The sequence below is a fragment of the Thunnus albacares genome, chromosome 5 (assembly GCF_914725855.1).
Source record: "Thunnus albacares chromosome 5, fThuAlb1.1, whole genome shotgun sequence".
Lineage (NCBI taxonomy): Eukaryota > Metazoa > Chordata > Actinopteri > Scombriformes > Scombridae > Thunnus > Thunnus albacares.
Genome location: NC_058110.1, coordinates 10,813,820 through 10,832,469, shown reverse-complemented (window position 1 = coordinate 10,832,469; position 18,650 = coordinate 10,813,820). Strand labels below are relative to the sequence as shown.

The 18,650-nt window shown below is 39.1% G+C and overlaps 1 protein-coding gene across 3 annotated transcripts in view; it reads left to right on the top strand.

Moving 5' to 3' along the window:
* Positions 1-16,356, top strand: part of nphp4 (nephronophthisis 4) — a 168,273-nt gene extending 151,917 nt beyond the window's left edge. For all 3 annotated transcript variants that reach the window (XM_044351856.1, XM_044351857.1, XM_044351855.1), the window contains exons 23-29: positions 2,857-3,013; positions 3,657-3,733; positions 4,011-4,096; positions 7,494-7,665; positions 9,731-9,910; positions 11,620-11,763; positions 16,102-16,356. In XM_044351856.1, the coding sequence (XP_044207791.1) occupies positions 2,857-3,013; positions 3,657-3,733; positions 4,011-4,096; positions 7,494-7,665; positions 9,731-9,910; positions 11,620-11,763; positions 16,102-16,242 (957 nt within the window). In that variant the 3' untranslated portion in view covers positions 16,243-16,356. The remainder of the gene's footprint in view (positions 1-2,856; positions 3,014-3,656; positions 3,734-4,010; positions 4,097-7,493; positions 7,666-9,730; positions 9,911-11,619; positions 11,764-16,101) is intronic.
* The last annotated feature ends 2,294 nt before the right edge of the window (positions 16,357-18,650 follow it).

Below are 18,650 nucleotides of genomic sequence, written 5' to 3'. Positions count from 1 at the left end.
CAGGGTGATGAAATATTTGCCAGTCTGCCAAGCATGTGTGTGTGTGTGTCTCTGCCTTACGGTATGTGTGTATTTGTGTGTCAGTGTCAGCACTGCTGCTCTGAGCAAAAATCCTGTCAAAAGGTCAAAGAGGTCAGGTCTGGATCAAATCTGTGTCCCGCTAAAACTGACAAGCCCCAACAGCAGAGCTGTCAGGATGCCAGCTTTGGCACCACTGTCAGTCAGTACACATCACCAGAGCCAGATATGGGCCACTCCTGCAGGTCAGCATGAGCCCGCAAATCTGACGCATCAACGATTTGGACAGCTGCTGTTTGGCAGGGATCAACTTCTGTGAGTTTGTGAATCAATGACCAAAATGTGGAAAGTTAACTTCAGAGTACAGTTCATTACCCATGGCTGAGTTCTTGCTCATAGTATGTTCATCTGTGCAGTAGTAATAAAGGTCCTCTTCATTACTAGGAACTATTTTTGTATTGAAGCACTGCATAGATTGACTTGCACTTTGTCTATTTCTGTAAGAAATAACTGATGGGTTGGAATCTATTTTATTGAGATTTTCCATTTTTATCATTAATAATGCACTGCAGTTTGTAGTATGTGGACGTCAGAACATTACACCCTGATTTGATTAGCAATCATTTCATTGAAAATCCATAGGTATTCCACAATAAAAGTGTAGTGTGAGTCAGGCTCTGGGCAGGCCAGGTCAAGTTTTTCCACACTGAACTCAGAAAAAACATTTTTATATATAAAGCATATTATGGATATCGAGTTCCCCTACCTTTATTTTTAACATCAGACCGCTATAATTAATTGTAAGCTGTTACCCCAAGAAATCCTGCAGAGTTGCAGGTGTGTGCATAAAGGACTCAAAAAGTTCATGAGAGAGCCTTCAATGCTCTAATTTCACTGTTGGACAGCCTTAAGTTCTGGCGGACTTGGAGGACAGACTGTCTGTGAGTCTGTAACACTGGAACTGTGGTTCACAGTATTTTAGGACCAGAATGATTACTGTCCTTATATGTCATTTATGTTGATGAAATCAACAGTTGGTTGCGCTGCATCTTAACATTAATCTGTCATCTCAACAGCAATGATCAGAACAGCGATGATCTACAGTACAATGTACTCTGATTACTTTCAGTAACTGTCTGATTACTTTGCTGCTATAATATGTAATTAAATAAACAAGACAACAAGTGATGGTGGTGGTTAAGTGTGATTTTCATCTCCTTCAAACACTTGAATGTAGTGATATTAAAACTATCAAGTTTGAGGTGCTCTAGGAATAAAGACCATGTTCATCCCAGATGGCAAATTTGTCTGTCCAGTAGTTGTTGTACCAAATGTGAGCCAAAATGTTGAACGACTTACACTGAAATCTTTAGGCCACATAACTTACTTGTCTCTGCCACTGAATAGTTTTGTACTAATATGGTTTTGTAATAGTCAAAAATACACTTACTCACAGTATTACAGTGTGCAATCCAGCAGCATTTTTGTGAACTCTGAAGTGATATTTTTTATTCTGTGTAATCTATAATTCCTCAACTCCACTTTAGTTATGTATACAGCAGTATTATCAAGCCAGCAAATACTAGTTTAAGATGTTGTAGAGTACGATGGTACGTGAGAGGGTTAGCAATGCCAGTGTGTTTGCATAAGTTGATGTATGTGTGTATACAAGCTATCGTAACTATATGTAATTAGTGCATAGAGTATGTATGAACACATTTGTGTTGATTTGCACAGATCCTGAGGGCTGTTTTAATGCAGCAAACTTCAAAGCACATTCAGCAGGTCTGTGGGGGTTTTAGTAGTCGGATTAAAGCCAACTTTTATATTCTGGTGTACGGTGTGCTCCATCATCATCATGCTCTCTGGTGAATTTTTGAATAAAACTTCTCAAAGGCTTCTTTTTAAAAGCTGTGCATGTTGTTTAAAAGTGAACTGCCGGAGGAAGAAAACATGTCAATTCCAGTTCTGTATTTCACTAAAGAGAGTCAAGGAACTAGAATGAAGGTATTCTCTAAATGTCTAATGACACAGGACTAGTAATCTTTGAGGGTCTCACACACACACACACACACACACACACACACACACACGCACACACACAAGAAAGCAGGGAAGAAAGTGCAGATGAACTAATTTAGTTAGTTGGTGCTGTTTCCAGAGAGTAACTCAGCGGGGTAAGATAAGATAAAATAAGATAAGACTCCCCAGAGGAGAATTTGCATGTTATTGCATGTTAGAACGGTACAAGAAAGAAGTCTGAAGAGGTAGGGAACAGATATAGAGATGTTTAAAATAGTAAATACAGCGAAATAAGAACATTAAGTAGATGACATTCAAAGGCTATAGCCATAGTATATATATTACCAAGCTCAGACGATGACTTGAGCATCTGGGAACATGGCAACATCAATAATGAGAAGTCTGAAGGGGTCAGAAGTAAATATTGATTTTGATAAGGGGTCGCAAGCTGAAGGTTAAGAACCACTGGTTTAGATGATCTGACTAAAGTGTTTCCTTGGTTGTAACATGTCTCATCATCTAACAGCTCTTATTTTTGCCCGTCCAACCTTGTTGTAGTGATCTCACTGCTCCCACTTTTCAGCAAATACTCTGTCGAGTACAATGTTATCATAACGGATAGAAATGGTGGACAGATTACAAAGATAAGACCCAAATTGTAATAAACTGTCATTCTGTTTTATTAGTTTGGCTCTCACTGAGGAGTTTTACTACCCTATGATGATATAAATGCTGTTTCATGGCGCTGGATGTCTAACATCATGCAGGGGAGTGTCATGCTGCTGATACTGCAGACCTTTCACCTTCTCTCCACAGGTTATGTTCAAAACAGATGACGGCAAGCCGGTGGCTATCTGCCAGGTCAATGTAGAGCCGACACCCCACGTTGTCGACCAGACTTTCAGACTTTACCACCCTGAGCTCTGTTTCCTCAAGAAAGCCATCCGCCTGCCGCCATGGCACGACCCCTCAGGTAACACAGGTTACTCCTGTTATCAGCCATTACTCTTCATCCCACAGCTCCCATCCCTGCTCCTGTGATTGTGTCGAGATTAGATATTTCATATGGGATACACTGCACTTTTATAAAATTGCATATTATTGCATTTGTAGTATTGGTTTCATGCCTAGTGAATAAATCTTCAGCAAGTACACTGACTTACTCACCATAAACATGTACATCAATGTGCACATTCAGTTACTCAATGTGCACATTCAGTTACACAAATACAATAACATTTATATAATGCAGGTCGGCGGATGAGAATAAATTATGTATTCGGTCTCCTTTTTATTGTGTTTTTACTAAAATATCAACAAAAACAAGCTTATATAATACATTTTCAATCACCAAAAAAGGACAATAACAACAGAGAGGCAGGAAATGAAAAGCAAGTAAAAAAAAAAAATGGAATGGATAAAATGAAGAAAATAGAACAGCATGTACAGCACATCATGTATATTTATGTGTATATATGCATATATGTAGACTTGGTGGTGTTTAAAATGATTCCAGTCATAAAAAACTGCTTAAATACACCATGTAGCTCAAGTTCTTTGATCATCTTGTGCATAAATCTACCATTCTTTATCTTTCTTGTTAATGGGTTATCCAGTTGGAGACCCAGATGCCAGGTCTCACATTTCCGTACGCTGCAGTGACCCTAACATCATCTGCCAGACAAGGATGTTGGTAAGATAATGACATTATTTTTTAGAGTGTATGTTTCAGCCCACATTATTATTAGCAGTTGATAGCTTTAAGACCATTTCTTATTCAGGGGGGGAAAGCGCTTTATTCTGGCGCTCGTTATAAATTGCATGCTTTTTTGATACACAAAAGGCTTGCCCTTACACCATGCCATACACTTTTAAAGTGCTAATATGGGGTTTCTTTTATTTCTGCCTCTTTCTTTTCTTTTACCCTTCCATTTGAACATCTGTGTGCGTTTTACTCTGTTTCTGTGTAGGTGCCGGGGGAGCCTCAGGATGTGTACTTGAAAGTGCCAGGGAGTCCCAGTCCACACATAAAAATGTTCTTTGTGATGGTTTTCACGTATGTATTATTTACTGAACAGGAATACTGTACACAGTGAAGGCCCACACACATACACACACACATACACACACACACATACAGCTTAGCCTGAAGAAGCATTCTATTTTGGACTAATTAAATTGTTCACGCAGGCTTGAATTAATGAACTAATCAGATGGAGGTTTGGTGGTCTGACTGCCTGAAGTTACAGCACTCGTCCTCTACTCTTCCAAATCTCCATCAGGATTAGACCAATATTATGTGCGGGTCTGATAATATGTAGGGCCACTGTTTCCCTCTCATTAAAGTCAGGAGTTTGTTAGTCAACTCTCATATTATTGGCATGTTGAAGTTTTGACTGGTTACATATTTACTGCAGAACTGATCTGCTTTGCTTGTCTATTGGAAAGTTACCAGGTGGAGATTTTTGTAAATCAACAGTTATGTTTAGATTCAGTGTCTTTTAACAGAAACACTGTATGTTTGGAGCTGAGTCAGTGAGTTGGAGGAATTTCCATCCTCCAGAAACAAAGCCAATTTTTTGAGTATTTTGAAAACTGTTCACATCCATATTTGCTGGATATCAGTCTCTTCTTTGTCTTGTATTGGTACTTGCTTAGTGTGTTACTGCATTCGTGTACATGCAGTGTGTCCTTATGCAGGTGCACAACATACAAACAAGACAGGGACCCGCTCATAAACATTGCTTCATAGCACTACTAGTGATCAGAAGTGGTACCTCTGATTATTTTCTAATGAAAGATTTTGATAGGATTCTGCCCAATAGAAAAAAACTCATAAATTTGTACAGGAAATCGACACAATAACAAGCACACAGGTAACATTTAGTTTACGGGACCCATAGTTCCTCATATGTTTCAAGAAAGGAACCTATATGTAATTTATTAAGAAGGCTCTGGGAAGAGACAATGTAATTTAGTGCTTATTGCTGGGAAAATGGAGACTCTTCGCAGCAGGTTAGCTGAACATGCAAAGATGTGAAAGTTCTCCACAGGTGTAAATTACAGGCAAACATACAATTCAACAGTTTAGGAGATTAAGGTTTCAAAGAAAAGATCATTTGCTGAAATGAATCTCTTTCTTCTTCTCTTTCTTCCCAATATATATGATTTATAACAATTCTTTCATTTTTGCTACACCTGCCACCCTCTCAATATCCTTACAGACGTGGCTGAAATTATCGTTACCCTTGCATTTTAATAAGATAATGCACCATTTGCCCTGAACAGTGTTGAAATTAAAAGATATTTTACTATCAATGCATGTCTACGTTTGGTTTGCAGTGGAACAAAAGTAAAAAGTTGTGAAAATAACTGAATTCATGTTTGTTCTACAAAGACATTCTAAAATAGCCTCAATTATTGGTACCCTTTGGAAATTGTAAGAAATAATTGATTTGTAGTGATACTTTAAGCAGAGTATTGTGTTTTAATTAGTATCACAGGTGTTTTTGATGTTATAATCACTCATGCAGACACTTTAAAAGGAGAAAATTACTCACTCTGCTGTTTTGTGCCACAGTGTGCATCACACTGAACATGGAAAACAAAGGGAAAACTAGAGAGTGGTCTGAAAACATTAGAAAAAAGGTAATAGCCAAGCACGGTCAATGTAAAGGTTACAAGACCATCTCCAAAGAGCTTGATGTTCCTGTGACCACTGTTGCCAATATTATTAAGGCCCATGGAACTGTAGCCAACATCTCTGGACGTGGTCGCAAGGATGGAAGACACCACTTTTAAGAGGGAGACACAAAAAAGCCTGACTGGACTTTTCCAAAACGTATATTGACAAGCTGCAGTCCTTCTGGGAGACTGTGCTTTGGACAAATGAAACAAAATTAGAGCTTTTTGGTAAATCTCAGCAACCCTTTGTTTACAGAAGAAAAAATGAAGCCTTCAAAGAAAAGAACACTGTGAAACATGCAGGAGGCTCATTGATGTTTTGGGGTTGCTTTGCTGCCTCAGGCACTGGGTGCCTTGAATCTGTGCAGGGCACAATGAAATCAGAAGTCTATCAAGGCATTTTGGAGCTGAACATACAGGCCAGTGTCAGAAAGCTGTGTCTTAGTCGCAGGTCATGGGTCTTCCAGCAGGATAATGACCCCAGAAATACATCAAAAAGCACCCAAGAGTGGATGAGAAGAAAACGTTGGACCATTCTGAAGTGGCCTGCTATGAGTCCTGATCTGAATCCCATTGAACATCTCTGGAAAGAGCTGAAACTTGCAGTTGGGAGACGGCATCCATCAAACCTGAGAGAACTGGAGCAGTTTGCTCAAGAAGAGGCCGAACTACCAGTGGAGACGTGTAGAAACCTTATTCAGAGTTACAGAAAGCACTTGACTGCAGTTATTGCCTCCAAAGGCCACAAAATATTAAGTTGAGGGTACCAATATTTTAATTTGTTTTATTGTATTAAATAATATGTTAAGTTATGAATTAAAAGCAAAGTTTCAGTTATATTCAATAAATTGAAAATTTAGTTGTTGTTTTTTTTTTTAAAAGGTGGAAGGGTACCAATATTTTCGGCCACGTCTGTATGTGTCCTGACTCCTCCAAGTTTGCACACATTCCAAAATCAACCAGTACTTCTATGTTGGAATAATACCATGTAGCTTAAGCTTTTTGTGTTAATTACCTTGTGTTAATTGTGTTCATTTGTTTACAGACAAAGTTATTTAGGAATATGTACCATGTGAGCACAGTATAAATGAAAATAATGGAGTTGTTAAATCTAGATTTTTAAACTTGGCTATTGTACACAAGATTAGCTAATAATGCAGGACCCTTCTTAATAGATATTTTACTTTCATGGTGCAATTTTCCTAACAAATTGGCAGTTAATGAAATTACCAAAATCAATTGACACGTGGTGAAATTGTCTGTTTTACATAGCTGGTAGTCCTGTCTTGTTTAAAAGAAACCTCCTAAGAAATTATTAAGAAATTACAGCACCTGTCAAATAAACTAGAACACCTATTGCAATCCAGTGTGAATATTTTTAACACTGAAGTAGCAACATGTAAAATGCTGAATATCATCTGAAAACATAACTTATCAGCAGCTCCAGTCCAACATTAGTGATATTGTGTCTGCCTTCAAAAACACTTGAATCCAAATGTCCCTAAATGCTCCTTGAGTGCTGTTGTCACAGAGCAGAGCTTAGAAGGTGGCTACATCGCCTCCCACTCACAGCTCTCAGAGCCAGCTCGGGCCACTGAGACAGAATTCCCTTCGTCTCAGCAGTGAGGGGATGATGATGATCATGTTGCTGCTTATTAAAGTGCCAGCACACCCGTAGATCAGCCTCCTCATCTCCGACCTCATGCTGCTCCTGCTGAGTCTCCAGGGGGCCTCAGCTTAATTGTTCCTGATAATGTTTTTCTCTGTAGTGATAAGTGGATGGCAGCACCCTCCCAGATCTGGCAGATTTACGTGCATTTCATGGAGCGGGTGGACGTCAGTTGTGTAACTGGCCAGCGGAACTGTCAGTCACTGGTGCTGAGGGGGAAGCAGGCTGTTCGCAAGGTCCAGTGTTTCTCATCACACCCCCAGGAGATTGAGGTACGCACCTTCAGTTAGAAAAAGTAGTAAATTAAATGTGTTGTAACTTTATTATACCGTCAATTGAGTCTGGTCCTGGTTTATAATGGTTTTTCTGCAGAAAATCGAGTCACGCTGCACTCTTTTCCTTGTAGTCCAAGTTCAAAGCAACCTCACATTCATTCCAGTCTGGCAAACAACCTACTATTGAGACATATGTAAAAGCAGGAGTCACCTCTCTGTGGAGAGCAGAGGTCTTCACAATTCCATTTGGTTTCTCGTAACCGAGACCAGACCCGGAACACGAGTTAGGCCACATCCAAACTATACTTTAGTGTAATTGAGTTGTGGAGGGTCTCATTGCATTGCTGAGGGTCTTAGGTCTGTGTGCCACTATTTCTAATACCCGCGGGGATCTGAGTAGACCCGCTGTCAGCTCTGATCAAGTGGTGCCTCGTAATAATCGCAGCAGAGAATTTTGTTTTTTGAGGCAGATGGAGAGTGTGAACTGTGAAGTGAAGGAATAACCGTCATGTATTGCTGCTCTTTTGGACGGCAGCTGCTCGTTAATTGATGGAGCATCATGATGCTGCCAGTGTTGGTGTTCTCTCTCTATTTGGGTCTGTTCAGATCAGCTGCCTTCTGGATCAGGTCTAATTATCCTTGGGTCTAATTCAGAGCATGTCTCACGGACCTCGGACCTTCCTTTCGGATCTTTTTCTTTTTTCTTTTTGAAAATTAATGTATGCATGTCAGGTTCACTTACAGTAGGGGCTCAGCACTGGGTTGCTTTTTAATCCTAATGATTTTTCTTCTTTTGGAGCAATTCACTTTTTTCACCATCCCTTTTTTTAAATGATTGTTTTTTTTAATTGGACAAAACACAGATGACACAAATCAGAAGCAACATACAGAACAGGGAAGAATGAAAGCAAAACAGCTTACATAATGGGAAATTGAGATTTTTTTTTTCCAGTATTAGCCGTCATCAAACTGCATACACGCAATTGATTCCATGCAAATTATTCTCTTAACAGCAGGAAACAATAGAACAGCAACCGTCTCTTTTGTAATAACCTCAGGTTGAGATTCAAGTCATTATCATGAATGTGCAAATGTGGATTGACAGCATAATAAGTCTTTTCATGTCATTTCATTTCATTTTATTAGGTTCCCCCATTACTTCCCGCAATCATGTCAGATCATGTCGGGACACAATTTGACACAACCCGAAAAAAATTAGTAATGGCTGTATGGCTGTATGCTCCTTGAACATATAAAAAAATATTCCAGGAGTGTCAGATTGCCCTCAATTTTTAATAGATTGTTTCTTATTCATAACTGGGTACAAGAGAGAGGAGATTTTGACAATGCTTCTCACTCAGAGCTGCAGTAAAAGGGCATTGCATATTACTCATATAAAAAAAAAAATAATAAAGTGATGGACTGTCACAGCCACCATGGTTGCATACAGTACGACCCGAATGTGTTTTCCCTGAAGAAATAGGGTACTGGCTGAAAAAGCGACAGATGTATTTTTAAAAGATTTCACCGTATGCATCAGCGGCCGCTTTGATCTGACTCTCGGCAGGTTAGCTCACTGTGGAATGCATCGGAGGAGTCTTATAAAACAGGATAAAGCTCACCGCCAGAGAATAGCTTTGCTTTTCTCAACAGATTGAAAAGGAGCTGCACAGTAAATCTCATTCTCACATCCTTCTGTCTCTCTGTCACTTTTCTCCCTCTACTTTCTCTCATTTCATTGTCGGCCCCCTCTCTTTGCCTTTATCACTGAACCTCATTCGCCCTTCTCTCACCCACTCTCTCCTGTAATCTGTATACTTCCTCTGTTTTCCTCTGTTAACCACCTTTTCCCATTAATTCTGTCCTTTTCTATACCTTCCTCCCCTCTTCTTCTAAATGTCTCTCTTCTCTTCTTTGCCATATCACTCTCTTTTGTTACTCGGTGAATGTGTCTCTTTCCCTTTTATTAATTCTCTACATTCTCACAAGCCACCCAATCAACCACAACCTCACACCCTGCTGCCAAACCCAATCAAACCATTCTCCCATATCTTCTCTGTAGGTGGACCCCAAGGGTGTGTTTGTTTTGCCTCCTGCAGCAGTGCAGGAGCTTCAGCTGAAGGTGCAGCCATGGCGGGCGGGCAGCCGCTTCCTGTACGTGAATGCGGTGGACGTGGAGCACCGACGGCTGGTCACTGCTTGGCTGCTTTGTCTCAGTGTCCACCGGCCTGTGCTTTCCAAGGTTGGAGTTGTTTTCTTCTGGCTTTACCACTTAAAGATCTCCTCCAGATATGTATTAAGAAATATAAAAATGCTTGCTTGTCATGTGTCAGATATGTTTTTTCCACAAAGTATAATAACAAGAAGAAAAATACATTTTTGGGTGGAGGACAACTAAAAATTGCTATCTGTGTGTTTTTATTATGTCTGCATCTTCAGTGTAAACACTTGTATTTCTTTCACAGAACAAACAAACAGTGTAACCAGTATTATTCAAGGCCTTTGGTAACTATAGGTGGCACTCATTTTTTTTTCTCATCATCCTTTTGAATTCTTGAGCAACATCACAGTTCCAGCAGCAGGATGACTGTGTAAAGGCGGTGCCAGGCGTCTGCTTGAAGAGCAAACGGTGGAGCACTGCAGTGTCAAAGTCACAGACCTGCTCATCACAGCCTCACTCATCTGCTCCACAAATGGTTTCCTTTACATTTAAGCCCGCCTCCCTATCGTTAGTAGACGATCTCTTTATAGATTTTGCGCAGCTGCAAGTCACAAAGAATCCCTCATTTTGTCATTTCATATCGAAGTAAATGTCCTTGCAAAATACTGCAGAATGTGCTAGAAGCTTGGTGAAGTTGTAAATACTTGTGCAGCTAGCTGGTAAGATAATGTGGTTGGCAAGCTAACCAGTAGCATGCTTGTTAGATGGTAACATGTCACCACTATCCAGGTTTCACACAGTCTCAGTGTCACAACTCTGACAGAGGAAGGTTATTTAAAATACGCTTCCTCCATTTTGGATTCTCTGGCTCTTTTCTCCCTCAAAGGTCAACACTGTCAAAACCATATGCAATTGGTCAGCCACTCGAATTGGTATTGAGTTTACCAATTTTGTTAAAATGTATTTATTTTTATTATCACATAAACACAGCAATATATAAAGTGAACATGATTATATAGATTGATATAGATAAAGTTGTCAAAACTACATTTTTGTTCTTGTAAATACTGGTGTGCAGAGTTTGATTTTATCTCACTTGATCATCAGTTTCGGACCCCCAGTGCACTTAAAGTTTCACAGTATGTGGTGATTGCCAGTAAGATTTCAGATTCAGTTCTTACAACAGCTCTTGCTCCCATTTTGCTTTTCTCAAGAACAGCGATGTGATGAACAGCTCCCTTAGAGGTCTGATAAACCTCTAAGCCACTCACAGTCACATTCAGTGCTTATTGGACCGTCCTGGTGATTTTCTGGGGCAGCTGGACATTCCCAACCCCTTTATGGCCACTGTCAAGAAAGAGCTAAGTACAGCTGATCCCAAGCCAGCGCTCAAAGCCGATCCACTATATAACTGCTGTCTGCCTTTTCTTACCAACTGTCTAATTAACTGAATGTGTGCTTGACTGGCCGACTATCGAAAGCAATGTTCTCATTACATCTAAATGTCTAAATTCAATTTCCCCCCCTCACATATAATGCATATTGATGTTGAAATCACTCTAATCCACAGATATATGCACCCAGTCCCATTTCTTTTGTTATCTGGGTTTTTTAAACTTGTGTTACAAAGGTGGATCTCGAGGCCTGCCCCCTATGTGCATATTGTGCACTCAATAAAATATCAGCACTTTGGAGCAGGGCGTAAATAATTAGTGACCAACCAGTTATGGTTCTAACTGTCTACGCACGTGTGTGTGTGTGTGTGTGTGTGTGTGTGTGCGCGCGCACAGGCATTTGAAGTGTGTGTCCCAGTCGGTGGTGGTCGTGGCAGCTCCAGGAAAATCACTTACACCAACCCCTACACCAGCAGCCGCAAATTCCTGCTTCGCTCCGACCATCCAGACCTGCTCCAGTTCAAAGAGGATAAATTCCAGGTGAGATAAGACAGGAAGTCATGTAGTTGTCTTACTCTCATCAAGAGTAAAATCAATAAATCAATACTTTGATCAACACCTAGACAAAAAAAGGCTCCTTCTCCTTGACAAAAGCTTGCATTAGTTTTTGAAGGAAATCAAGACCCGGATCAGTGCAGGTATTTTAATTGGATTAAGGATCCCTGTGTTGTTAGCATCCTGTAATTAATGCATTTATTATTTGCTGTAATGGAAAGTGTCACTGACTGGTTAAAATCTTTTTTTTTAATCCCGTTAATAGCAAAATAGTAGAAATAACAAGTCATTCTTGCGATATTTTTGGTCAAATTTAAACCTGCAGTGCGGAACTTTTACATATAAATGAACGTCCATGACATTCAAGTCCTTACCAAACGAGTTCACACAATGCTGATTAAGCCCATCACCGCCAGGTAAATCTCTCTGTATTTCACAGTATACAGAGTTTTTAATCTGATGTTTGCTTTGACACTCCTGTGCTGGCCGGATGAATGCATGAATGCAGGCTGCCGCTGGCCGAGCCGGCTAACTTCTGGTTAGCTCTCTGCTAACTTGAATGGGGATGAAATAATTTAATTGTGCAACTCTTCTAGACTTTCAAAATGTTATCAGATCGAATGGATCAAATTCTGATAATGAAAGAGTCATTTCGTGGGGGTTGTGTGATGCTCAAAATAATTTATCCACCATTGTACAGCCTCAACAATAGCAGTGGAGTAGTCTACTGCAGAGCCTATGATGTAAGCATATGTTGACAGTGTTTCTGTAATTACTCTCACTGCCAGAAGACACAAACAAATGTCCTGCACTCCAACTTTAAATACACATAATTTTCACAAAATTCCACATATTGATAGCTCCAGATCAAAAGTATTACTTCTGGTGTCAGCTTTCAAAACATCATAGTAGTCAAACACTTAAAAAAAACATTTTAAACATCAGGTAACCAATGTACTTATGAAGATGAGAAAATCTACTAACATGCTATAAAAGTTTTAACAAAAAAAGATCACAGACAGCTTGTCCTGCTTTCTTCTTCTACAGCAACTTTCCTGTTTGCTTGCTGTAGATCAGTCTAGAGTGTCCACTACATTGTCAGAGAGCAATGGCAACTCCCACACGGACCAGATTAATCTCAACATTAATTGTTGTGGACAGTGAGCACACATCCGCAGAAGAGATGGCATGCAAGTCACTACGCAGACCATGCTGAGAGCTTAATAGTTGTTGAGAAATACACTGAATTAGTGAAAACATTGAGCTGCTGGTGGCACTAGATGGGAAGTCAACGGATCACCAAAGTCAATAGAATTTATTGTCATGGCGCCATGGATATCTGTACCAAATTCGATGGCAATCCATTTAATAGTTATTGAAATATTTCACTAAAAACAGCAGTAAGAAACATCCTCTGGGGGACCATGAACAAAATGTAGCGGCTATCCATTCAGTAGTTGTTGACATATTTCAGTCTAGACATAAGTGGTGGACAGACACTGTCATCATAGAGCCATGCCGCCAGCATGGATAACAACGTTGACAAAATACTCTAAACAATGTTGGAAATGTGGCTGCTGAAGAACCGACTGCTTCAATTCAAGTGGACATCATGACCGCATTGGAGAGATATGACAGATCATCACAACTGCATTCAGTGGACATGATGGGTTAGATATTTTAGTATTATTTCAGTTGGATATTTATATTTATATTTTTGCCTGGTATCAGCCTCGTCAGTTTTGGTGCAGCTGCAGCTAAAATCATGAACAGACTGTGCTGCAACATCACTGATTAAGCATTATACCCAGACTGACACTTTAAACTTTGAGGAAAAAGATTTAACTGATGGTGGAAAATAAGAATTTGTCAGAAGCCATCACAGACTTCACCAAGAAACCTTTAGTGTTAAGTGTAAACAGTTATGAAGGAATAACTTACCTGTCATCTTCACAGGTACGACATCAATGATATCTGGCCTCTCGTGTTGACTTTTTATTCCTCAGCTGTTAGACTAGTAAATGATCACCTTTTTGACTTCCTGGAAAAAAACAGGGTAAAAATTACAAAGTAATCACTGCTGTTGTTTTATTGTTGTCATCAGCTGCAGTGTCTGTAACAGTACTGGAGTCACTGCCATCATTGCCTTTCATTTGCTGGGGTGTGATAAAATGTCAAAACTAATGGAAAAACCTGCATTCCAAATGAACAAATAAATGAATGAGATGCAATGGGAGTCTGTTTCCACATAAACTATTTAAGAGTCTTGCTGCTCCTGTCCAGATGACACTGCATCAATTAGACAGAAGGAGGTGGGCAGATTGAAAAACAGCCCGTTGTTTTTTTCCCCATCCTGTCAGTGAGGCTCCAGGTGTCTTATAAAGAATTTACTGTGGCCACAGCATTAAGCAAATATGGAGACACTTTCCTCCTTTCTGACATAACTACCTGGCCATGACAAAACCTGCTGTCAGTAGGGAAGGCAAAGCAGAGATCAATACTGCTATGCTTTTGGGGAAGATTACAGCATAAATCCCCAAAATTGACCCATATATCTGTTGCTGGCTATTACAGAAAATACAACACAACAGTTTTGGTCTGATTGAAATACTGGGACAACAAAACAAAACCAAAAAGAAAAAGACCAAATAAAGACCTTTAGCACACTGAGAGCCCTGGAAAGAAAATCATTAAACATTAAGCATTGTTTTCCTTTAATTAGAGAAAACAATAATCAAATTGCACTGTGGATGGAGAGATGTTAATTTAGGCACAAAAATAAAGAGAGTGATGTCAGGAGGTTGGACCAATTAAGAATCTAGTGTTTCTTCGAGTATAATTTTTTCACTCAGACAACCCTCAGGATTAGTGGAAACCCACAGTGAGGAAACACATTAACTTTTTTTATACAGGATATTTATTACAGTGCAGTAAAAAAAAAAAACAACACAAAATCAGTTTGGGATTTCAGTGTTTTGTAAAGGCATACAGTGTTATAGCCATACAGTGTTTTAAAATGTCTTTTTTTTAGTAATGTAACAGTAAATCTGTTGGTGTGTTGTTTTAGAGAGTAAAACCATGTTGCACCAAAGTCACTGAAAGAAATGCTGTTTGAGAGGAAAACAAGACTGTGTAAGTTATCAGTTAAAGGAGGACATAAATGACCAGACACTGAAATAAGAAAATTGAATGGACGAGCCCCCATTTGACAAAAACTGGCTCAGGAATGTGACCAGGAAGTGAGTCTGTGTGGGAGTTCTACTTAAAATGATTGTTATGTATTAAAACTGAGGTTAACACAAATTACCAGTATGGTGTGTGGAATGAGGTGCACAAACAAAAGATGATGCAGGGTGGATGTCGGCAGGAGGAAGGAAGAGAAAGAGTGAGCAAATGATATAACATATCACATAATATTTTTCTTTTGAAGAAAAACAACAAGCCTTCTAACATCAGAATCTTTATTTTATGCGTGACCTTTAGTTTGTAGTTGTAGCATTTCTTCCAGGATTAAAAAAGTTTCTTTGGCTAATGCTTTCAGTTCTTGAAATGTATGTTATGGCAAGTATTATTCCATCCAAGGCTTTCTCTTCAGGTCCAAAGTACAAATCTTTTTCATTTTTTAAAATCTTGGATCATTACATAGACTTCATGGGCACCTCAAAGCCCCAGAACTGATTTCTTGAGCGATCTTGCCTGGAAAAAGGATTCAGATCTCTAGAACCCACTGAAATTGTCATTTTTGACAGTGACTGTTAATATATCATTATTTTCCTTTTATTCATTTATTTTTCTTTCCTACCTCTGTTAATGCCAAAAAGAATTAATTAAAACACGTTACGGATGGGCTCAGCTATTTAATCAAGGAAAATAAAGTACACAGAGCAAGTTTGAGAACAAAACTGAAAAACTTTAATCGATAATATTAAGTTTACACCACAGTTGATTCATTTTCAGTTTACATAAACACATTCAGTATCACAGCAGGAGAGGTTTAAAACTTGTTGGACACTATTCCAGGTTCTAGCATAACTAATTAAATTTCAGAAAACTAAGTGGTGTTATGAGCCATTTTCTCTTGTTGTCAAAAGGTCAGCTTGGCAGGGCTCCACTGCTGACTTATTTTCTTTATAAAGTTAGACCATACTGTATACAAACATGCAAGTTTTTGACATCAAATCATGGCTTGAAGCGTCATTGGCTACAGATACAATACGACTGGCAGTTTTCTGTGGTACTGTGAGCAATGCATCTCTGAGCAAATAGTAATGTTTTATTTTAAAGATTCATATGAGGTATGTTTGTTGTGTTCACTGTGTTCAGATTGGAGGGGGAGAAAGTTACACCATCGGATTACGATTCGCTCCCAGCCAGAGTCCCGGCTCAGTGGAGATCCTGGTTTACGTGAACAACCTGGAGGAGAAGACAGAGGAGACGTTCTGTGTGAAAGTTAGCTACTCATGAATGATGTTTCTGGCACAGTGAGTGTGAAATGAACTCAAATGAGGAAAAAAAATACCTATAATGTTTTTACTCAGTGTACGTAATTTAAGACAGAAATAAACTTTTTTTATCACATACTGTGTTTTGTGTTTTTCAGTCTTTTGTACAAGGTGGGATATTCTGTCATGTATGAATAAGAGGAAGAAATGAATGAGAGTGTTTGTTCTTTTTCAATGAGCCTCACTGACAGAAGGTCACATCTCAAGGATAAAACCTATTGAAAGCAAAACAAAGAGGCAAAGCAACTTTCTCTAAAAAGCTTTGAACGCACACCTGAACACAACTTTTAATTGACTAAATTATGCAACAAAGCAAAGCAGAAACTAACCTTAAAAGTACTTTTAAGCATAAAAGTAAAGATGTGGATGCAAGAAAGAAACAAAATGAACACATCCGCGGAAGTAACTGAGAATAAACATGATTTTCTGACTTGCAATCAGCAAAGCAGCACAAAAGCAACATTATCAATGTCGAGGCCAAATCCCAACAGTGATCTGTCATCTTCCGAAATGTCCGGCAGATATGTCTGACAGTTCATCCCCCACCCTCCGAAAGTGGGCCGAGGGTGAAAGCAATAACATTTTATCGACTTTAATTACCCAGTAAACCCACTTGAATGCCACTTGATGGTTGGGTTTTAATCTAGGACAAGCCAGGGGTCCGCTCTCCGCATCCCCTCACCTCCCAAACAACTTATCCTCATCACCGGCATTATTAGAAACCGTGCCGTAATGAGGTATGATTTTGCAGCGAGGCGCACATCTCTTCAGATCGCCCTCATTAACACCAGCACCCTTTTAAACCCCTCCATCCTCTCCTTCCTGCTCGCTCTTCCTCGCTCTGCTATGTCTGAGAGAAAGAGAAGGCCATGCACATTGTGTTATGTAACATAGAGTTACACAATCCCACCCTCCTACCCCCCCCCCCCCCCCCCCACCCCTCCACCACCTCCTCCCACCTCGCTTTCTCTCTCATTAGAATGCAGGCAGTAAAATAAGCTTCAGCGCAGCAGCAACAGCTAATAAAAAGAAGATAGCAACGCAGCCGGGTGCGCTTAATCTTTACCTTCTTTAACATTTTGTCTGAAGCAGAAGCCTCATTGTTTTCTCTCCATTATGTTGATATGTTAACAGCTTACAGAAATACACATTAACACTGTATTAATTTAACAAATTTGTTCCCTGTAGTCTTCGACATTCTTGTTCTAATGCTAAAAAATGCTCTTAATGCGATACTCAAACACCGTATGTATGTGGAAAGAGTTATTGGTTGCTGTGAGCATTCATCCTGTATCGAACCTTCCTTGTTGGCTTGGTGAGAATAGATATGTGAAGTATCAATACCACTGATACTGAGTCTTTTTTCAAGTATCAATACTAGTGAATAAGTATAATACAAAAAAAGGATCCATCTAACATTAGATTATGTTCAGGGCACATGAACACTCTTCATAGTGCTGCACTTTTTGCTCCTCTTCTGCTGTTGTGATCACAACATTAAACATTTGTTATTTAAAAACAGTCTTGTGATTTAATATGTGTTTAAGTAATTACAGAGAATAGTGGTGGAAGAAGTATCCAGATCCTTTACTTAAGTAAGAGTACCAATACAGCAAGTAAAAGTCCTGTATGAGAAAATCTACTTTAGTAGATAAGTATTATGAGCTTGATGTAGTTAAAGTATTGCAGTAAAAGTAGTGGTTTGGTTCCTCTGACTGATATATTATTATATATGACATCATTAGATTATTAATACTGAGGCATCAGTGTTAGAGCAGCATGTTACTGTTGTAGCTGCTGGAGATGGAGCTAGTTTCAACTACTTTATATACAGTTAGCTACTTTTGTCCAGTGGTTCCCAACCTAGGGGTTGGGCTCCTCCAAAGGGTCACCAGATAAATCTGACGGGTCGTGAGATGATTAATGGGAGAAGAAAGAAGAAAAAACAAAGTTCTGATACACAAATCTGTTTTTGGGTTTTAGACTTTTTTTTGTCCAATCTTTGATTTTTGGTAAAATATTGGATCATTTGAGCATTTATTAAAATAAAACCATATGAGAAGTTTAGAGGGAAAAATCACTATTTGGTGGAGCTGTTAACAACTCATAGACATCTGAAATGTGACCCCGACTACACACTGCTTTTTGTAAGACGTCAAAAGCCAAAAACTGGTTTAATCTTTAACAATGTGTTATATTTTAAAAGCTTGTTATGATAATGTCAAATAAACGTTATGGAGTAGAAGTATAAAGTCGCATCAAATAGAAATACTCAAGTAAAGTACAAGCACCTCAAAATTGTACTTAATTACAGTACTTGAGTAAATGTACTTAGTTACTTTCCATCACTGGAGTGAGTCAGCTGATATA